Source organism: Conger conger, chromosome 3 (assembly GCF_963514075.1).
Source record: "Conger conger chromosome 3, fConCon1.1, whole genome shotgun sequence".
NCBI classification, from domain to species: domain Eukaryota; kingdom Metazoa; phylum Chordata; class Actinopteri; order Anguilliformes; family Congridae; genus Conger; species Conger conger.
In genome coordinates this window covers 14,593,209-14,616,106 of record NC_083762.1, presented here as the reverse complement: position 1 = coordinate 14,616,106, position 22,898 = coordinate 14,593,209, and the positions used below count along the sequence as shown (strand labels likewise).

Here is a 22,898-nt window from a genome sequence, read left to right as displayed (position 1 = left end):
ATTCGGTGCTCTGGTGAATCGTTCGCGGGTCTGACTCAAGAGGGCCACTATTTCAGCTCCTGTAATGCACACTCCCAGCTGTTTTATTGCGTAGTCTCGGAGGGGGAAGAGGGAAACACGAAAGCTCCGCTTCACTGACATACCGTGTCACAAGGTTGCTTCCTTGACGCTGCCGTATTTCTAATCGGTTTCTGATCAGTGTTTGAAAACGAGCAGTAACGCTACAAGGAAGGCGACGTCAGTCGGAGGCTAAGAAGAACTGTCATATCATGAGTGACTAGGCGCGAGAGCGACTGCTCACTCGGAGCCGTTATGGATACCATTGGGGTCTCGTTCTTGGACCCGCTGGATGATTATGAATTGATACACCGGGTTGGGAGTGGTACTTACGGCGATGTATTTAAGGTTAGTGCGAAACTCCGCAGTCCGTTCGCCCATCTGTTATTGCTTGGCACGCTGTAATATTTCCTACTGTAGCCTACTACGCAAAACCGCACGGCGTGCGTGACCGAAATCTAGAGTTACTTGTTTTTATCGGTTTCATCAAACCTGCTACTGTTATTATATCGACTAATCGAACTAGTGTCATTCGTTAGAAGAAAAGCTGATATATATTGCTAAAATGGCTACTGCCGAAAACAATTTGTGACATTTTCACCTTGAAGCGCACCTATTTTACAAGGATATCATCGAACACATTCGCCTTATTGATTTATGAACGATACGGAAACTTGGAGAAAATGTCTTCTTTCCACAGAAAACGCGTCGTAGTTTTGTGATCTTTTTTCCATTTTGATGAGAGTGCTTGTTGTATTATCACCTTGGAATTGTTACTCCATTAAAATTTGGATGTAGCCTATATATTGATTTCATCAAACGACAGTGTGGGAATTTTACAATCAACAGTATGATTGCAGTTCCAATGCATAATAGACAACATGTACTGCATTCACAATAAAACTTACACATAATTATTTGCTGTAACAATGGGATAATGCAGAATTAAATATAGCTATGCGTTCTTAATTGTTGTCGGAATGTCTGGCCCAATAAACTGTAACTGTAATGCAAAATATTGGACACAATAATCTCTAAATTGTTTGATTTGAACCACAATTTATGTTGCTGACCATATTGCGATAAAAAACAATGGGTGATGTTGGTTTGTGTGGCAGACCATTCCACTGAGAAATTTGTTTTGCTCTTTTGCGCACTATGTGCGGTTTGGGTTGTGAAACTGGTGTACGAAGGAGGCTCTGAGGTGTATGTGACTGTTTGATGTGGCGTGTTTGTGTGGGTCTGTTTGAAATCTGAACTGCTACCACAGCGCAATAGAGCTGAGTATTGCATAGTACAGTAGCCTATCTCATTTACGTTGCATGTTGTTTTACCAGTGAAGCCAATCATAGCTTAAATCAAACTGGGCAGATCCAGTGAAGTTAATTTCCCCAGGGCTTGGTGCTCCTTACAATTACGTGTTTTTTTCCTTACCACACAACCACTGCTATCCAGAACACCTTTCACTGTTCACACCTTAAAGGCGTTGTTTAGCAGTCCGTTTGAAGTGAACTGAGGATAGACTTTCCACATATCCAATACATATTTGATCTTCGCCTTGAAGTCTAAACAGCAAGTACTCGCATGGAATCTGATATTTTTCATGCCGATTGGGAACACTCATAAATCCGGTACATGTCTGATTTAGCTGTTTGTCACTCACCTCGTAGGTCACATATTTCATGATCGACAACAAGAAACATGTAGATTGTATAAAACTAAATCCCATCTGGCCACTTTTAAAATTATTGTGTGGGATTTGAAAAACAAATGTCATTTGAACATCAAGACATGCTGTCTTAACAATTCCTTAGACACAATTAAATTGGATATTTATTTCTGAATCAAATAATTTCAATTAAGCACTTTGCTGAAAGGTCATGGCTGTGTTGCCAAAATCTTGATTCCTCTGCAAAGCTTTTAGGAACGTTTCACCAGCATTATCCCAATAAAAAACATGAATTGGCTTAATAAGGATTCAGGCGAATGCATGTTGTGGTTTTTGCTCTAAACCTCTGGGAGGCCTTGTTATGTTCTTGTCGGAGCCTGCAGTAGTCCCCAGAGTGCTGTGATTTAGACCTGAGGAATGGCAGGTTCAAATTATTGGCGAAGAATTTCTGCTTTTCCCTTCGGTATGGCATTGGTTGTGTAATTGCTGGTGATCCATTTTGGCAGAAATCTCTTTTTCTGTGGTGTGTGACTGGTTTCAACCTATATATGTGTAGAAATTAATAGAACAACTGCATGCTATTCTGACATTTCCACCGTTCCCTGACAAAATGTCGACCTGACGAAGATCCACATTAGACCAAAACTTTCATGTCTCTCCCCCAACCCAGCTCCTTGCATTGCATGTGTTCTCTTGTTTTTGTACATTACCTGCAGCCACAAACAGCAAGTATTATGTGAATGGCAGCATCATATCTGTCCTTCAGGATGCTTCATAATAAGTTAACCTGCCTGAAAAAAGAACAGCTCAAGCTAGGTTTTGAAACAGCTGGTTGACCAGTTAAGACCAGATCCGAGCTTGACATTGTTTGACCAGCTCAAGCTATGTTTTCGCTAGCTTGACCAGCTATCAGATCAGACAAGCTACCAGCACTAGCTGGTCGACCAGCTCATACCAAGCTAGACCAGCGTTATGACCAGCTTGGCAAACGCTGGTTGATCAGCTCATACCCAGCTAGACCGGCTTTATGACCAGCTTGGCTATGTTGGTTGACCAGCTCATACCCAGCTAGACCGGCTTTATGACATTACATTACATCACATGGTATTTAGCAGACGCTCTTATCCAGAGCGACGTACAACAAAGTGCAAATTAAACACAAGAACAAGTGCAAAGAGGACCTGAGAGGACAGTATAGTTCCGAGTCCTAGTGTAAACATGCAGAAAATCAGAACCCTTTAAGACCAGCTTGGCAAACGCTAGTTGATCAGTTCATACCCAGCTAGACCAGCTCATGACCACCTAAATTTTGGCATAGCTCGATTTCACAACAGAGTATAGCTTTACATGAAAGATTTTGGGCCCACATTGACCTCCCATTCCCTTCATCCACACCAGTACTGAGCCCAAATCCTAAGTGCAGCTTAGGTTTAGAAATCCAGGCCCACCATCCCCCCCTACATGTGTTGGTTTGGAGAGAGGTCCTGCCGGCGACAGTATCCTGTCCGCACACCCTGAAACAGCGCTGGCTCACATCCTGTGACGTCCTGAGAGGAGTATGCTCCCCTCCGCTCTGTGGCCTGAGCGGTCACTTCCCTGAAACCAAAAAAACGTGCCACCCGTCCGCTGACCCGGAGCTCCTCGGACTGAGTCACCCAACGGGCCGCACGTTTCCAGTCTTTAAACACAGTCCGCTCCTCAGCTTGCGTGACGTGCGGCCCCCATTGGCAGGCCGTGAATGGGGAAAGTGTCTGCAGCGGACAATGGGCCATTGTGTCCTCCCACTGCGCTCCGGCCCTGCGCGGTTGCATAGCGGTCGGTGGACCATGGGCCAGTGGGGGGGGGGGGTTGAGGGGTGCGGACCGCACGCCCAACGAAGGTTCCTGCCTTCTCCGGGCTGGGGCGTTCCCATGGAGGTGCACCATGACATATGGGCAGTGGCAGGTTGAAGCCCCGGTGTGGCCACGATAAGATCGGTGCAGCGGTTGGGCCCTTGAGCAAGGCGCTTAACGCCACATTGCTCCAGGCGGGATTGGCCCCTGTTTAGTCTAACTGTAAGTTGCTTTGGATAAGCGGGCCAGCTATAGTGTGTAGAGGAGAGATATTGCACGAGGTGGAAGAGTGCGATTGGTTACTAGGTACGACTTCACAGCTCTTGTCAGATCTGTGCCGTGTGTTTGAGGGTTTGAGTTTGATGCGAAAATGATGTCAAAAGAACAGTTTGTCTCCCCTCAGCAAACACCCCTAGCTGACTACCTTTCCTACCTGGCTGGCCGTGAATGGGGAAAGTGTCTGCAGCGGACAGTGGGCCATTTGGAGAAAAAATTTGGGGAACCCCCTGTGTGGAAAAACATTTTTCATAACCAATGACTAAACCAGTTTAAAGTAGAAAATGTGTTTATGACTATCAATAATTTGCTGCATATAATTTATGTCCCCATGCCTTCATTACAGTACATCACAGTTTACCAGAAAAATGAAATTTTCATGGCTATATAGAGGTAAATGGCAACCATTAACCATATGTATATAACAGTATATTGTTTATATTGTTTAGAATTGAGATAGAGTTAATAGCTGAGTATATTTGATATTGATATTATATTTTTGCATAAATTGTATTTCAGAATAACTTTAAAATCCCAATAATCTCCTGGGTGTATTTGACCCAGGCTAACAGTTTCACACATGCTAATATGTAAACACAAAGGTTAATATGACATTGTTTTCTCTCACTGTTTCTCGCACAGGAAATTGCATCCTCTTTTCATTTGTAATGAGTTCTCGTAACGGTTGATGAAAGTACTGCTTTGCGGGTCAGTCTGGGAAGCGGCATTCTTAGTCTGCACTGAGTGTGTCTGAGGAATTATGTAAAGTATGTGCCTGTTTGGGCCTGTCTGTTCCACCAGGGCCTAGTGTGCCATTCCCTATTTGGTGTGTAAGAGAGGTGTTTAGAGAGAGTGAGCTGGGTTGCATCTGCGTCAGACCTACAGTGAGGTGACTCATTCGGAAGAGGAAAGTCAGAGACGAGGTGAAGGTAGGAAGGACTGGCCTGGCTGTGATAAAACTGATGTGGGACGCCCAGAGACTCCCTGTTGAGAGACAAACAGACAAAGCAGAACTGCCATAAAATACACGACTGGGCCGTATTCAGTTTCAACTGTTGCACCGGCTCACAATTCAGTTCAGTTCAGTTTTATTTGTATAGCGCTTTTCACCGCAGACTGTCCCAAAGACACTTTAGAGAGGAACAGAAGGGAAGAAAAAAGGGGAAATACCAGCCCTAAGCCCCCAAATAGCACATGAGGTAAACTACTCCCGAGTGGGAGAGAAACCCTCAAATAGTGGCGAGAAAAAACACCTTGATGGGAAGAAATCTCAGGAAGAACCCGGCTATAGGGAGATGCCCATAGCCTCCTGCCTTATAGGAAACATAACAGTCTACTTTGTCATTTCTTTTTGATAAAGGGGAACTTGAATCTGATCACATAGAATAACAGATGTGTGTAATAATCAAGAACAAACTACCATGTGTCATAACCATGGTATATTTAAAAGTAGTAGTGAAAAGGTAATCAATATATATTATTATTTAAAAGGCGGCAATAAAGGCTAGTGCCCTTTTCTTAATATTTTATAAGGTCACTCTAGGGTATGCTGCTATGCTTTGCACCTGCTGCATGTTTAATCTTTCCAAAAGTTATATTTGAGAGTTATATCTTTGGTATGCTGATGAAAGAGGAAGCGCTGTTAAGGTTACTACCCAGCTGAAGTCATAACAATAGTTATTTCAGGCAGCAAAGTCCCAGCTTTAAGAGACTGTTACTGTCGCTTTAGTCACAGGAATTCCTGTGCTGTAGCAGGAAAAAAACAGGAAGTGAGGCCAGTTCAGCGTTGGGGTCATTGTATACATCTGAAAATGTGATCCCCTATTGGCCACTTCCATCACCATGGTGACCGGAGACAGCCTTACAGAAGTGGCCTTTGTTTTCTGTAGCAATAATAGCATGGCAATATTCTCTCATGTATGGCATTGCACTGCATAACACAAAAAATAAGTCAATCTCAACAGGTATTTTAGTCTTATATTTTGACTTAAAATCTGCTACTTGCTAAGTAACACAAAAATTGCCAATGATGTCAGACAATTTGCCTATGGGGGCAAGAAAATTTTACTACAGTCGCTTAAAACAATCTTTTCTACTTCAGATAAAAAAAGAATACAGACATTTTTGCAGTGGCTATCCCGTGTCTGATGCCGGTCAATATTCCTTGTTCTGAGCTTCTGGTACAACTTAATGGTTTTACAGCTACTCTATGCAAAAACAAGGAAGTGCGTGATCCCGGAGAACCACAGTCATCGGTCAAACCCTCAGCTTGAGAACTGTGACACCACCTGTGACCGCTAATAATAAAATTACACAAATTTAAAATAATTAACTGAAAAAGAAGAGAGTGAGAACAGAAATTCAATGCCATGTTCCCGCTAAGACCTCAAACACTTTTGCCCCTGCTCTCTCAGTGACAGTGGAGGTACATTCTTGTTCTTCAAGGATCAACTTCCACAAATGCACCCTGAAACTATAGTGATGTTCTCTTTGGGTACAAATGAGTATGTTTTCCAGGCAAAAAAGGTACAAATTAGTTATATATTGCTGGCAAGGAGTACAGTTTTATGCAGCTATAGGGTACCGTGCCAGCAACGAACATTTGTACATTTTTAGGCACTTTTCGTACCTTTATTTCTAAGAGTGTTCCCTGAAGCGCTGGGCTGCTGCTTCTTATTTTAGCGCATTTGAGTCCAAGTATTGATTCCTGTGACCCAATTATAGACTCTGTCCTTGAGCTTTTCAGGAATTTCAACATTAAATTCAGTTTTGATCTGCAGTGAGTACAATCGCTCTCAAGCACACACATTTACAGACAATGCAGCAAATTTATACTAATAGTTAATCTGCATATTGACAGCTAGGAAGTTTTACACACTGCCATACAGATAATCATACAGTAGTCATACCTAATGTAAGCCTATCTTGTTCAGTGTCATTGAGAATTAGAATCTCTGTCATAACAGCTGAAATGCTCATTGTAGACATTGGGCAAAAGACAACATAAATTGACAAAATTGTGATTGTGAATGTTTTGAATATTTGAATTCTTGTGACTGTTGATGTTCACACAATGACCAGCTTTGGTCACCCCACAACGCAAAGCTCATTTCAGCCAGCTCACAAGCCATGATGTCACTTCCTGTGTCTCTCCAATCACTTGTTCACTAGTGGTTAAGGTGCATGACTGGGACTCACAAGGTCGGTGGTTCAATCCCTGGTTTAGCCCTGCATTGCTCCAGGGGAGGATTGTCTCCTGCTTAGTCTAATCAACTGTACGTTGGTCTGGATAAGAGCGTCAGCCAAATGCCATTAATGTTATGTAATGTTTTAATGGGCATGCCATGGTGGTTGCATTACCATTCCAGAGACGAGAAGGATCCCATGCTTACGTTTCATTTTCTGTAGGTTAAAAGCAGTTTTTAACATGCGTTTTTCCATATATGCACCTGCACTTCTCGGTCACGACTGCTGTCTGTTCTGGCCCCACAGTGGTGGAATGACCTTCCTGTGGATGTCAGAACAGCAGAGTCTCTGACCACTTTCAAGCGCATACTGAAAACTCTTCAGGCTGCACCTTTCCCTCCCTACCTCACCACCATGATTAGCCTTGTGCATGCCATAGATTATACTGGCACTTATATATGAGAACCGTACTGTCCTCATTACACTTGTCCCTGTGTTTGATCTGCACTTCATTCTACGTTGCTCTAAAGAGCATCTGCTAAATGCCTGTAATGTAATGTAATGTAATGTAATGTAATATATAGTATGTTTTTATCATTTTTCCTCAGGCTCGCAAGATCAAGACATCTGAGATGGCGGCTATTAAGATAGTAAAGCTGGATCCTGGTGGGTGAATTTGATGAATTACACTGTGAAACGCTGTTTGTTGCTTAATATGAATAATGAACAAGAATGACCATAAAAGTCACAAAATGTTTACAAAATGTTGGGGTAAAAATATGAAAATATTTATGAAATAAAATAATAATGTGCTATTTAGCTGACGCTTTTATCCAAAGAGACTTACAGCTGATTTGACTATTAGCAGGGAACAATGGAGCATTGTGGAGTTAAGGGCCTTGCTCAAGGGCCCAACAGTTGTTCGGATCTTATCTTGGGTACGCCAAGGTTTGAACCACCAACGTTCTGGGTCCTACTCATGTACTTTGGCCACTAGGCTACCAGCATAGAAATCCGAAGTTGCCAATTTCCCTCCTTTTCCTGTTAGGCGATGACATCACCTCCATCCAGCAGGAAATCACCATGATGAAGGAGTGCAAACACAAGAACATCGTGGCGTACTTTGGAAGCTACCACAGGTACCATGCTTCAATTACATCACGTGAATAAATGTAGCATAACCTGTTTTTATTTAAAATATGAAATAAAATGAGACGCAAATGAGATTCCTCCATGAGAAAATTGTACAGAAATCCCTCTGTTCATTTGCATGGTTTCCCACATGTAGCATAGGCCCACTCCTTTCCTCTGGACTTTTATATAACTACCTTTTCCTTTTGTTTTTCAAATGCAATTTGTAAGGTCCTTGATATAACAGAAAAATGTAATTAAAATGAATATGAATATCAATACAATTCAGATAAAATTGAGAGCAGCTTTCTTCATGCACTTGCATCAGCTGTTTACAGAGAGTACTAAATGCACAAATTGTCAATCAACAAAAAATGCATAAGTTGTTTCACATCACGTATATCAGTAATTAAACATGAATTGTTAAGTGGAAGGCATTAAACCCATCCAGTCTACCTGTACTGGGACCGTCTGATAATGTACCATAATTTGACATTGAGGATATTCTCTACCCCCCCCCCCTTCAGTATACCAGTCTTCCAAAATAATAGAATTTCTTCCAAAAGAAACTATGTTGTATTTCTTCATTTGAACATTCTAACATGGGAGGAGAATTTTCATGCATGGGTCATGCATTAACAATAATCAAACATCTTTAGATTGCGGCTAATATAAAGATACATTTCTGCGTGCTTCTGTGTTTTGTTTGTTGAGTCATGCCTGCTGCTGGCAGCTGCTGTTAGAGCGTTTCGGTGTAAGACTGAGGTGTAACTCCCTCGCTGTGGTCTTGATTACAGTGCTCACAAACACTAAGGCTTTTACTGCACACTCCTTCTGGCTGGAGTCCTGCCCTTGTGCAGTTCTGTTGCGTCTGATCGATAACAGGGTCCTATCTGTCTGCACACTGAAACCAATTCGATGCAGAGGGATTTATGTTTGAGAGAGAAGAGTGAGAGAGAGAGAGAGAGGGAGAAGGAGAGGGAGAGAGGGAGAGAGAAGGAGAGGGAGAGAGTGAGAGAGAGGCCGAGGAGGGGAGAAGGAGAGCAAGAGAGGGCAAAAGGGAGGGAAGGAGAGAGCATTAGTGAGAGAGGGAGATAGAGAGAGGGAGGGAGAGAAGGAGACAGTGGGAGGGAGGGGGAGAATGAGAGCATTAGAGAGAGTGAGGGAGAGAGAGATAGAGGTAGAGAGGGCGAATGAGAGATAGAGAGAGTGAGGGAGAGAGGGAGAATGAGAGATAGAGAGAGAGTGAGGGAGAGAGGGAGAATGAGATAGAGAGAGATAGAGGGAGAGAGGCAGAATGAGAGATAGAGAGAGAGTGAGGGAGAGAGGGAGAATGAGATAGAGAGAGATAGAGGGAGAGGGGCAGAATGAGAGATAGAGAGAGAGTGAGGGAGAGATTTAGAGAGATAGAGGGAGAGAGGGAGAATGAGAGATAGAGTAAGGGAGAGGGAGAGAGGCAGAATGAGAGATAGAGAGAGATAGAGGGAGAGAGGGAGAATGACAAGGGGAGAATGCTTTCTCCCCTTGTGTTACCTGCTGTCCCATTGTCCCATTGGAGCATGTTTCTGTTTCTGACACTGTCTCTGTAAATGAGATTAAAGTGAATGTCACAGAGCTGAAACGTGCTCAGGAGGCCGGCCCCTTAAAAAGTCCTCCAGCGAATGAGAGCGTGACACAGGTGTTTACTGCTTTCCCCTCAGGAATACCAAGCTGTGGATCTGCATGGAGTACTGTGGAGGGGGCTCACTGCAGGACATTTACCACGGTACGTCTGGCCTACTGTTTCACATCCCTCCCTCACACGGCCAAAACCCCACAGTGAGTCGCGACAAGTGTTTTAGTCTCATATTCAAACGGACTGTGTTACCTTGAGAGTAATGGATTATTTTGATGCAGTTATTTTGATGCATCTTATAACTGAGCTGTGTCAGTTTAATCTTGTGATATATGTGGATTTTTATTTCCATATTTTTATTTCCACATTTGACAGCCAGGCCAACAGAATCCATGATCGCAGCTGGACCTGTGGAAAGTTTAGGAACGCTCAAAAACATGCCCATTTAACGATACACATTCTGTATGGACCTGCCCATTTCTCCTATTTTCTGGAATTTAGTGAAAAATGTGCCTTCAGCGACACAAATTATCCTGACTTCAAGGAGATGGTACACCAGAGATCCTTTATCACTAATGAGAGTACCTCCTCTACGCTGCTTCCTTTTCTGACTAAGGAGTTCCTGCCACTATTGAAAGTGAGGAAATGGTTTAACCAGATTCACCAAGATCCACTTAATGACTGAATCCATGTTCTGCACCCCACCCCATATAACTGCATAGCATATCATAAGCTAAAAAATATGGAAGCAAAATATATTTTTATCGTCCATTTAAAAAACATCAGCATTTGGCTGCTGGGTGGCTCATCCATGTGAGGCTCTTTTGAAGAGTGCGGATGGGCCTCACGGTCCGTGGTCTGCTGATGGACCCCGGGCCTGTGCCAGTGCCAACGGTGGCCAGCAGCCAACCGTCTGGTTGCGCCAACCTGATGTTCAATGTGTGGTGTTCATTACAGTAAAATTCCAGTAACTTTGTTTCTACAGTAACGGGGCCCCTGAAGGAGAAGCAGATTGCCTATGTGTGCAGGGAGACGCTTCAGGTGAGCAGTGGGGGGGGGGGGGGGGGGTGAGGGTAAGGGTGGGGGTGCTCACGGACAGAGACGGGGTGTGGGCTGATTTTGGGACGCTCCCGGTCCTCTCTGACCCTCTCTTCGTTCCCCGCAGGGTCTGCACCATTTGCACGACACCGGGAAGATGCACCGGGACATAAAGGTACCGAGCGGAGAAACGCTGTAAGGGGGCTGGGGCGGCCTGTAGCGTAGTGGTTAAGATAAATGACTGGGACACGCAAGGTCGGTGGATCTAATCCCACTGTAGCTACAATAAGATCCACACAGCCGTTGGGCCCTTGAGCAAGGCCCTTAACCCTGCATTGCTCTAGGGGAGGATTGTCTCCTGCTTAGTCTGTACAACGCTCTGGTTAAGAGCGTCTGCCAAATGCCAATAATGTAATAATGTAAACGTGCCTGTCTGCGACCAGCTGGGCGGTCATGTGATCCCCTGGGCGGTCATGTGATCCCCTGGGCTTGCTCCTGAGGACGAACAGAAGCCTTTATGCTAATGACAATGCTAAAGCTCTCTGTGCCACCTTGTGATCAACTCATCTGCTCACAACAGCCCACAACTGTATTTGCTGCCACATGAAAATACACAATAGCATTTATAAGTACATTGTAATTGGAAAGAGTGTACTTAGAAGCTGATTTTTTTTGGGGGGATTCGTGGGTGGGTCTGTTAGTGTGTGTGTGTGTGTGTGTGTGTGTGTGCGCGCACGTGTGTGTGCGTTTGTATATTCATGCAGGCGTACGTGTGTGTGATGGGTACAGTGTGATCTCATCCTGTCACTGTGTTTTATTCACAGGGGGCTAACATCCTTCTGACTGAACGAGGGGATGTTAAACTGGGTCAGTGAAAACTGGTACTTTGTCCTTACACTTGCACATACACACGCACACTAACACACTCACACAGAAACTCCATTTGAAATTATGACATGAAGACAGTTACGATCTGAAAGTTTCATTTAATAATTTTTTAATTGACAATTGCATTTCTAACACACTGCCACTGTAATACTCTAATACACAGTAGAAATGACGCTGCTATTTTTCACCAGCCGACTGATAAAGATGCTGAGGTGATATATTGTCTTTTGCTTATTAATATTTTATATAATAACTGCCAGCTCACAGAGCATTTTCCCACTCCTGCTGATAAAAGATTGTTTCTGGCTGGATTCTTGATGTCAATGTCAGTGTAATGTTCCTGCTTAATAGCTGCTTTTGTTATTTCTGACTGACTATGTGTAAAGACTGTTGAAGAAAGTGCTCTCAGCCTCTTGCTGTCTCACCCTCTCTGTTTATCTCTCTCTTTCTGTATCTTACTCTGTTTATCTCTCTCCTGTATCTCTGTCTGACTGTCTTAGTAGGTGAGTGAGTGAGTCTGATAGTAGAGTAGTGATTCCACCATCGGCCTAGAATCTGGCTGTTATGTACGGCTCTGAGAACCCAAACGCAGACAACAGGATAATCCAAAATCGTTGTTTATTAGTCCGAAATCGTAGCCAGGAGATCCAATACAATGACAAAAAAGAAAGGCAAAAGAATAGTCGAAAACAGGCGAGGGGGTCAAAAATCCCGAAAATCAAAAGGCTACAGAAGGGCAAAGGCAAAAATCGAAATCAGAAAATAAAGCAGAATGTCAAAAAATGAGAAAAGCAGAAAGGTAAACAAAAAAAAAGGGCAAGGCAGGCTCGGAAATCAAAAGGCAAAGGGGTGTCTATCAAGAATCTCAAGAATTAGGCACACGAAGTATTCGGCACTAAGACTGATCAACGTTCTGACAAGGAACAATGCAGAGACTGAGGTTTAAATACATAAGGGAAGGTAACAATCTAGGCGGGGCTGGGGAAAAGGTGGGCTAAACAAATAGACAACAGGTGGGGAAGCATAATGGGGTTGTAACATAATCATAGAGGGGAGACGAAAACGCGGACTGGATGCACGTAACCAACATAAAAACATACGGCTCCGGGTTAGGGAGTAGACATTTGCATAGCTTGAAGACGTAGTGATAGTTAGAGACAGGTGCGAACACTTCGCTGAAACTAAACGAGTAATCAGGGATAGCATAGGTAGACGGAGTTACAGAACAGTACAGAAATACTAAGAGATTGCGTTAGTGAGTTAGTTACGTGAATATTTCTAAACTACCCAATGAAAGTGATTGTTAATTAGTTAGTTAGACAGACAGTAAGTGTATTAATCGGATTAGTTGTGCTTTACAACATTTAACTACCAAGAAAAAGCAGCAAGTAAGAATCGCGAGTTGGGAAGGAATTTCTTGAAAACCCGAAAATACCGTAAACACCCTAATAGTGGGACACGCAGACAGGGGAGTGACTTGGCTGGTAAACATTCAGACGCAGACATAACAGGGGAAGACAAATGAGAACTGTAATGGAAAACACTAACCAATGATCTCTGAAAAATGAATAATTAACAAGAATAAACATGAATACATACAGGACAAATACAGAAACATTACACTGGCAACCTGCTTGACTGTGTTGGCTTGGCTCCAAAAGCAGGATCAGGGTTGGAGTCTTTGATTCAAAGGCACAGAGTTAAAATAGCTCTGGTATCCCACTGCTTGGTGCAGGACAGCGTACTGCCATTAGGGTTCGAAAATGTCAGGTCTGCATCAGCATAGTGAACAGTGCAACAGTTAGGCCCTTAGTGACTGTAGAACTAGCAGTTTTTTTAGTTTAATAATGCACAGTTCAGCAGAACATATTCAGCAGAACAACTCCACATTTTTCAATTTTGAAATCCAACAAAGAAAATAACCCTGTTCATTATGAACCTGTTACTGGGGCGAGAGTTGGACAGGGGAAACTTGTTTCAAGCATAACAATGTTGACCCCAGGTGCAAGACTCCACAGGTGAAACATGGTGTGTCCTTCAAGAGACAGGTTCATATGTCTCTAAATAAAGGCACACTGCTGTTGTAACCATGAGCAAAACATTTAGCCCGACTGGCTACTGTTTATCCGGCTGTAAATGAACACTGTGGAAATATTGCTCTGGATAAAAGAATCTACTATATGCCTGTAATGTAATGAAAATAAATTCTTGCTGTACACAGTTCACTGGTGCAGTTGACATGGGATTCTCAAACTGTCCTGGAGTACCTGTGTGTATGCTGGTTTTTATTACAACCTCAATAAGACAAATTCCTGAAGGATAAAAAGATGTTAATGGTTTTAATGAGATGTTTTTAGTGTATATTGTATATTGTGTATTTGGCATGATTTTCCCTTGTAATGATACATTTCTTTCCGAAAAATATATTTTAAAGATATGTTAAATATTGCATAGTTCTTCACGCCTAATGATTACATTTTATGAAGTGTTCTATGCCAAGTGTCCAATTTTGTGGGCAGGGAGAGAGACTTGTGGGCAGAGACCGTTTCTCAGTTTTTCTGAGCTGTCTCGGCCAGGGTATTTGTTTGCGTTGACAGCTGATACTCTTGGAAAGCTTATTTTGGGTTGTGAGTTTTTAAAAAACAAGAGAATTAGGTGTCAGCTCATACATTTTCTAGGATGCTAAGATACTTTAATTGTGCAGTATAGTCGAGGCGAAACGTGGACTTATTGAAAGGAATCGTTAGGGCCAGGTTCACAGTGGAGCACAAATGTTATCAATGAATGCATTACCTGACCCATTTTAATGAAAATCGGTACTTCCAGGAAGCAATAAACTACTTATAGGGAAATGGCTTGATTCTGAATATATGATTTCTCGTGCTATGTCTGTTTCTGCTCAATGTTCAGTAGATGATTTGGTTGATAAGAGGCTTAATAAAGGCCAAAACTCTATTTTTCCTTCTCCCTCTTGCTCCCTTTCTCTCTCGCCCCATCCCCCCCCCATCTTCCTCTGTCCAGCGGATTTTGGTGTGGCAGCTGAGATAAGCGCTTCTGTGGCCAAGAGGAAGTCTTTCATTGGGACTCCCTACTGGTAGGAAGCCTGGCCCTGCCCATGTCTTACATCACTACTGCTTAAACACAGAGGGGATGGGCCTTCAGTCAGTCAACTCAATATTTCATACAGTGCCCATTAGTGGAGAATGACCACACTACAGAAAAATGTCTTAACAAGCATTTTAGCTTGTAATGAGATTTAAAATCTCGAATTTCTTTCTCCCAGGTAGAATATACACATACACACACACGCGTGCGCACCCCAACGCACACACAAGCATACACATACATGCACACGCACACAGACACACACGCGCATGCACATACACATTTGCACACATATACACACATGCATATGCATACCTACATGCACACACACATGCACATACATGCATCTACATGCACACGTGCTCATGCATTTACACACACATAAACACACACACACACACACACACCAATGCACACACACGCATACATACACACACAGAGACACACACGCATACACATACACACATACACTAACACAGACACATGCATACATGCACAAACACACACACAGACACACGCATACACACACACAAACATGTATATGCATACCCACATGCACACACACACACACACACACATACATGCATGTACATGCACATGTGCTCATGCATTCACACACAAATACACACACATACACACATAGTAAATGCATATGCTTTCAATGTGCAATGTAAGAACAGGTGTTGTGTTCTCTGTTGGTCAGGATGTGTGTTCTCTGTTGGTCAGGATGTGTGTTCTCTGTTGGTCAGGATGTGTGTTCTCTGTTGGTCAGGATGTGTGTTCTCTGTTGGTCAGGATGTGTGCTCTCTGTTGGTCAGGATATGTGTTCTCTGTTGGTCAGGATGTGTGTTCTCTGTTGGTCAGGATGTGTGCTCTCTGTTGGTCAGGATGTGTGCTCTCTGTTGGTCAGGATGTGTGTTCTCTGTTGGTCAGGATGTGTGTTTTCTGTTGGTCAGGATGTGTGTTCTCTGTTGGTCAGGATGTGTGCTCTCTGTTGGTCAGGATGTGTGTTCTCTGTTGGTCAGGATGTGTGTTCTCTGTTGGTCAGGATGTGTGTTCTCTGTTGGTCAGGATGTGTGTTCTCTGTTGGTCAGGATGTGTGTTCTCTGTTGGTCAGGATGTGTGTTTTCTGTTGGTCAGGATGTGTGTTCTCTGTTGGTCAGGATGTGTGTTCTCTGTTGGTCAGGATGGCTCCAGAGGTGGCCGCGGTGGAGAAGAAGGGCGGGTATAACCACCTGTGTGACATCTGGGCCGTGGGCATCACTGCCATAGAGCTGGCCGAACTGCAGCCCCCCATGTTCGACCTGCACCCAATGAGGTGAGGACCAGGACAGGGTGGGGCGGGGCTTAAAATAACACACAAATTAACATGCATGCAAACACACACTACACATGCACACACACACATACATACACACGCAAACACACACACACCCACACACTACACACACATACGCAAACACACACACTACACACAAGCACACACATACATGCGCGCAAGTGCAGCACACACACTGGTAAGTGGAATGAAAGTGAAAGAAATTAATGTATTATGTCAAGTGTATCCTCATATGTAAAGCATTACATCATTTGTTTATATCAGATTATAATATTGTTCTTTCTCTCTTTGCGTGTGAAGTAGAGAGACAGACTGCAGATCTCCAAGTAGACTGCAACTATAGATTTAAAACTCAATACTCAAGACCAGACCAGACAATAAGAGGATCTTGCTGACACAGCCATCCAAACTGAAAAAAAAACAACAAAACCCCCCGCCCCCCAACTATTTGTTTCAGAGCCTTGATGCTGATGTCAAAAAGCAACTTTCAACCTCCAAAACTCAAAGACAAGACCAAGTGGTAAGATGCTGTCTATTCTTATAGCTGTGTTATAAAGTGCAAAAACCTTTATTTGACTAAAAATGATGTGCCAGAATTTATGTTTTGGGAAGGTAATACAGGGACAGTAGTAAAAATTCAGCACGTACAGTAAACCCTGTGCATGTATCAGAGCAGACCAGCTATGAGTTAAATTGGCTGAATCATGGCCCTAGTCATTCGACAAGAGATACTGGTACCCCATTGTGCTAAATACCATGGTCCCCAGCTATGTGACTGAATAATGCTTATTATTCAGTCCTATTTAGGGTCTGTTTGGGATGACATCATCTTCTTAAGCACATGACTGCCTACTCACTCTCTTCTGGACTTCACTATGTACACAAAATATCTGCTGCACAGATCTTTTGATTTCTCATCAAAATTATCTCAAATTAGCTGGTTTGAAAATCTGACCCGAATGTTGAGTGTTAATGTTGACTCCATCCTTAGTAGAAGGTCCGCTCTGTAGCATAGTACATACATGGTCAGGTTCCTGTGTGTATTGACACTTGCATGTGAAATATGCATTTATTAATTGATGTTTCCTCCCCCCCAGGTCTGCAGGTTTTCAGAGCTTTGTGAAGATGTCCCTGACCAAAAATGTCCGTAAGAGGCCTTCAGCCGAACGACTTTTAGAGGTAGAGTTCCTGTTCCCCACAATGTACTGCAAAAACTAAAAAAAGAAGTCAGTCGCAAGTATTTTAGTCTCATATTTAGATGGTTTGCTAAAAAAGGCTAAATGAATGAGCTGAGACAATTTTACTCATTTTAAGATTGGCCAGTGCAGTGCTGTGAGAAAATTTCAGTTGTCAAGCAAACAGTAGCTGAAATCAGGCTAATATTTTGTACTTCAGAAAAAAAAAGAAAAGATTTGAAGTCTCCTTGCAAGATGTTTTTTTGCTGTGTCTTTGTGAGTATGGGCAGCAGAAAGTCACAGCTAGTGAAGTCAATGATGCGCAGTTCGGTATTTCACTCCGTGACGTAGATTACACCTGCACCGGGGGTGGGGGCTGCTGAATTGTAAAATCGGGGGTTTTAGCTGTGAATTCGCTGTCTGACCTCAGAGATCCCCGGGTGACCCCTCCTCTCTCTTCAGCATCCGTTCATGACCCAGCTGCTCACTCGAACCCTGGTCATCGAGCTGCTCGACATGGCCAACAACCCAGACCTCCACTTCACACAGGCCCTTCTGGAGAACGAGCCTGATGTGAGTTTACTGCGTGCTACAGCTGTGTGTGTCTGTGTGTGTTGGCACAGACACACACACACACACACACACACACACACACCCACAGCTATAACACACATACACACACTCAAATGCATACACATACGCATGCACACACTCACAGAAACACACACACATACACAAAATCAATCAACATTCCTATTAAACAGTTTGGATATCGTATTATATGAATATATCAAATATTGTAATTGTCAACACTTTCATGATATAATTTTGATATTTTGAAAGAAAGCATTGATAATCACATTCTATTTCATTCATATTAATTATTATTTGTGTTAATAAGACATTCTCGAATGTATTTATTTTGCATACAGTTTTCAAATAAGTGTGCGAGTCATTGAAGGGCAAAATGAAGGAGCTGAACTCCTCTGACTCCTCCAGGCCTGCTATGATGCTCAGTGACCTGCTGTGTGTGTAACTATCTGCGCTGTGTGGTTACCTCTCTCCCTCTGTCTCTCTCTCTCTCTCTCTCTTTGTCTCTCCCTGTCTCTCTCTCCCTGTCTCCCCCTGTCTCTCTCTCTCCCTGTCTCCCACTGTCTCTCTCTCTCTCTCTCTCTCTCTCTCTCTCCCTGTGTCTCCCCCTGTTTCTCCCTCCCTCCCTGTGTCTCCCCATCTCTCTCTCTCACTATCACTCTCTCTCTCTCTCCCTCTCCCTGTCTCTCTATCTCCCTTTCTCTCTCCTTGTGTCTCTTTCTCCCTCTCTCCCTCTCTCTCCCTGTGTCTGCCCCCCCCCTCTCTCTCTCTCTCTCCCTGTGTCTCCCCCTGTCTCTCTCTCTCTCTCTCTCTCTCTCTCTCTCTCTCTCTCTCTCTCTCTCTCTCTCTCTCTCTCTCTCTCTCTCTCTCTCTCTCTCTCTCTCTCTCTCTCTCTCTCTCTCTCTCTGTCTCTCTCTCTCTCTCCCTGTCTCTCTCTCTCCCTCTCTCTCTCTCCCCGTGTGTTTCCTAGTCGACCGATGCCTTCCCAGATAAGATCCAGGCGGAGGGGAAGCACCTGGCTGTGGAAAGGACTCTGTCTGAGGAGCAGTGTGAGTGCGCCAGACCCCGCTTCCTCCCCGGGAAGTGCCCCCCCCCCCGTCCCCCCGTCCCCCCGTCCCGCCTCCCTGCGGCTCAAACTGCTCAAAACTTTGAGCTCCGTCCAGCACGTCACCTATTGATGTGAGACTGCTGTTTCGTTAAACAAACACAAAAAACTAAAATAATCGGTCGGGCTGTTTTCATTTGAGCCTGTTGTTGCCTTTTGCTGTGGGGAGCAAAACCAAAGCCTTTTGATTGGTTAAGCAAAGTCAAGTGATTGACAGCTCATTGTACCTCCGCTCTGTATGGGGTTTGTGAAACCTCACTTTCCCATCATTAACCATTTCGAAGAGCAGGGTTTTTTTTTTCTAAATTCTACGGTGTTCTAGAACTCCAGTTCTGATTGTTACATCAGCATTAGAATGTTCAGTCAAGAACATTCTATTTGCATATTTTGTGATCAGTTTGTGGGCCAGCACTTAGCGCTGCCTTTGTAGAGATTAGTTTAGGGCTGGAACGGGCAGGAAGGTTCTGAGCCTTGAGCAGGGAGGAGGAGGAGGAGGAGGAGGAGGAGGAAGGCAGGAGCTGGGCTTCTCAACAACAGGCCTCTCAGTGCCTGCGATGACATCACTGGCCCCGTGCACAGAGGTGGCACTGTGGCGACGCTCGGAGATGCCATGTTCCCCACACCGTCCGCCATCCACCGTCGAGCCTGGCCCCCCACACGCGTGGCCCGGGCCTCGCCTCAGGGGCGAGCAGCGTGGTATCAACACGACGCTCACAGTGCTGCTTCTGTTTGGACTCGCATCGGTGAGATTACAGCATGCCTGGGCCGACAGTACAATACAGCCAGTCTGTGGAAGACAATGGGGTCCCGTGTCAGAAACACACACAAACATGCATGTGTATGTATGTATGTAAGTACGCGCAGCACGCGCACATACGCTCTCCCGTCACACGGACTGCAGCGGAGCAGAGTGACCCCTGGTGTTCGGCAGGTGAACGCACCGTGTGGATAAACTCTCGTTCCTCTCTCTGCAGTTGACCATGTGAAGTTCGGACCGCCCATGAGGAAAGAGATGGAGCCCTACCCCGATCTGGTGAGAACACCCTGACCTGTCCCCCCCCCCCCCCCCCCGTCTCTAAACAATAACGGGTGTTTGTGTTCGTGACAGTCAGGCCAGTAGAGAGGAAGAGGTATATATGGTGTGGCCCCAGGACAGGAAATCCTGTAGGAATTCACAGTTGCAGGATGAATGCAACCTCACAGTCTGCTCGGTTCAGAACTCTGAACTGTAGATCTGACTGATGTGGGGTTCAGTTATGGCACAGTGCCCTTTCAGTGCAGTCCTTATCTCTTGCCTTATCCAGAGTGAGGTACAGTGTAGGAGAAACATAATGATATTCGCCCGCTCAATATGAGCAATAGTGGCACACCCGGCTAACAAGCTACAACATTCCCAGACCAACGAATGTAACACTCATGCAAGTTGCTCTGCTAACCAAGAACCAAAACACAAATTCTCTCTGATTATAATACACAGTGTAATAGCGGACAAATTATTTTGTTGGTTGCTGGAGGCATAAATTCAAATTATAATACTGGATTATTCATATTATTATTGATTCATTAATATTTTATTCAGCAAACCAAGAATTCTGGGGTAAAATGATGGCGTCAGTGACGGGTCCCTTGCGTTTTTTCCTCAGGACTACGATGACTGGAGTATCTCCGGGGATGAAGACGAGTCCCCGTAAGCCGAACACACTTCGGATGTGACTCTTTAAGTTCAGGACTCTGCCCTGCTTTAAACTTAATCACTGACAAACACTGACACTTTCAAACCTGAAACGGTTCTTCTACTTTTCATATTCATCTGTACATGCATGGGCACGCATGGGCGTTTGTGCATTCGTCTTCTTAACCGGATGCTGTAATCCATAGCGATGTTCATTGACCACCTTTCACTATGGACATTTACTGAAGAGATGTGGGTAAAGCGCTTTGCCACGGTCGCAGTGTCCCACCTGCGATTTGAGCCTGCAACCTCTGCGCTGTAAGCCGTTGGCATGTTGCCATGCTGCCACCCACGTTGCTGCTGCTCTCCCAAGCGCAGGTCAGGAGGGTTGGGCCTGCGTGAAGTTGGCAGATAAAATGCCAGCTGTTTCCCCCAGCACCTCCTCCAGCTTTGACCGATGTGGCCGACGGCATCGAAACGTCCGCGACTCGCTTGAGAATCAGCGCTTCCTTTCATTGTCCCCCCTTGCATAAAGAACAGTCGGCCATTTTGGCTCTGATCCGATGCTTCTGTTGCAGGAGTCTGCTGGAATGCGTAGAGGAGGCGTTGCAGCAGAGGTGAGCCTCCGCCTTGGCTCGTTTGCTGCTGTTCTCCAGGGCATAAAATTAACCCTTTCACCCACCGGCCTGTGGATTCTAACAATAACCAGCCATTTTACCTGCTATGATATAACACAACCCACTTGTGTTACCCGCCAAAATGGCTGCTCAAGTACAAAATGTGTGTGCCAGCCCCAATCACGTTTTACCAGCATTTGGCTGCTGGAGATTTAAGTGTTAATTTCCTACTATGCTGCTCACTGTATCAACTTTCCATAAAGTGGAGAAGCCTACTAACTATATCTTCCTCTGGCCAGCATGTACCATGGCATTCACTTCACTGCGAGTCGTTTTAGTAGCCCATCCCTTAACCCCAGCCCATACCACTACCTCTAAACCTAACCAGGAGCCCATAGCTAAACTTTTCTTTAATTGCAAATGTGTCAATAGTCTGTTTCGCTGTTGTAAATGCGTACACAGCAGTTACACGGCAGTGAAATTGTAATTACATGGACTTGTCCTCTCAATGTAACAATGTCTATAAAAATGTTTTGCTCTCTAATAAACATTTGCTAATAACTATGAAGAGCATGTAAAACACTGATGTGAAATGGAAAGCAAAGTATTTATCTGATTATTGATGTTCCTCTGTCTGTTGCAGGAGCTTAACTATAAAGAGAGCGCCCTCTGGTGAGGTGAGATGGAATTACAATTATTGTGAGACCAGGCCATCCTTCTTATAGTATTTCTAAGATAAATAAAGTGCCGAGGACTTTTTCACAATCGGCGTTATTTGCCAGAGTAATATATTAATAAAGAAAATCAAAGCCGGCTGTAATTTTCATGGTTTATTACCACTAGACCTCTACATACAGAGAGTACATACAGAGTTGAACAGGGGCTGTATTTACACTGTAAGCGCTAGTCTAGCGCTGAATATTGTACCGCGTTGTGTACGCTCTGCGGTCCCCCCACCTGCAGCCGGTTTCCGGGGAGGAGGGGGGTCGAGGTGGACTGCTGAAGAGGTGCGGGTTACTCAGCGCCCCCCTGATGCCCAACACGTCCTCCCTGCCCTGCTTCACCTCTCTCTGCCCAAGCCTGGAGGACCGGGACCTCACCCTCCGCCCCAGTTCCACCCTGCACAACAACTCTACCCTGATGCCCAACTCCAACCCAGGTACCGCACACGTTTCACCTGTTCCCACGTCCTGATTGTCACGCACACCCGATTCTCCTTTCCTCTTGTTATCTATTCTATGTATACCTTTGGGGTTTGTTTGTTCAGTGCCAGATTGTAATGTGCTCCTGCCATTCTGTCCAGCGTTTCCTCTGTCTGATCTGTCCGTGTACTGACCCGTTTTGTTCTCGACCACCGCCTTTTGGATTGTCCTTATATTCGTGTTTGACCCGCTGTGCTTGTTTGGATTACTGGTTTGTGTTTTTGGATTTTGTTTTTGTTCACCTGCCTGTTTGGACTTCCTTCTCATTATTGAACTTCTGCCTGTGAGCGCGACTATGTTTTGGATTTACCTTGCTGTACCTGTTTGTGTCTGTGTTGTTACCAAACCCTTGCCTGGATTATCATTTACGAACCATCTTGTCTGCTATGCACCTGTTTGC

At 44.4% G+C, this 22,898-nt stretch overlaps 1 protein-coding gene across 4 annotated transcripts in view; it reads left to right on the top strand.

Annotated features, from left to right (window-relative positions):
• Positions 1 to 34: 34 nt before the first annotated feature.
• Positions 35 to 22,898, top strand: part of map4k2 (mitogen-activated protein kinase kinase kinase kinase 2) — a 32,944-nt gene continuing 10,080 nt past the window's right edge. For all 4 annotated transcript variants that reach the window (XR_009708280.1, XR_009708281.1, XM_061234843.1 and 1 more), the window contains exons 1-18: positions 35 to 405; positions 7,629 to 7,686; positions 8,069 to 8,159; positions 9,852 to 9,916; positions 10,752 to 10,807; positions 10,932 to 10,979; positions 11,629 to 11,671; positions 14,714 to 14,786; positions 15,984 to 16,115; positions 16,594 to 16,656; positions 17,234 to 17,315; positions 17,774 to 17,884; positions 18,873 to 18,951; positions 19,982 to 20,040; positions 20,651 to 20,694; positions 21,258 to 21,296; positions 21,940 to 21,973; positions 22,260 to 22,455. Coding sequence is in view for 2 of the 4 variants with exons in the window: in XM_061234843.1 (XP_061090827.1) it covers positions 313 to 405; positions 7,629 to 7,686; positions 8,069 to 8,159; positions 9,852 to 9,916; positions 10,752 to 10,807; positions 10,932 to 10,979; positions 11,629 to 11,671; positions 14,714 to 14,786; positions 15,984 to 16,115; positions 16,594 to 16,656; positions 17,234 to 17,315; positions 17,774 to 17,884; positions 18,873 to 18,951; positions 19,982 to 20,040; positions 20,651 to 20,694; positions 21,258 to 21,296; positions 21,940 to 21,973; positions 22,260 to 22,455 (1,366 nt within the window). In the remaining 2 variants the exon portion in view is untranslated. The remainder of the gene's footprint in view (positions 406 to 7,628; positions 7,687 to 8,068; positions 8,160 to 9,851; positions 9,917 to 10,751; positions 10,808 to 10,931; positions 10,980 to 11,628; positions 11,672 to 14,713; positions 14,787 to 15,983; positions 16,116 to 16,593; positions 16,657 to 17,233; positions 17,316 to 17,773; positions 17,885 to 18,872; positions 18,952 to 19,981; positions 20,041 to 20,650; positions 20,695 to 21,257; positions 21,297 to 21,939; positions 21,974 to 22,259; positions 22,456 to 22,898) is intronic.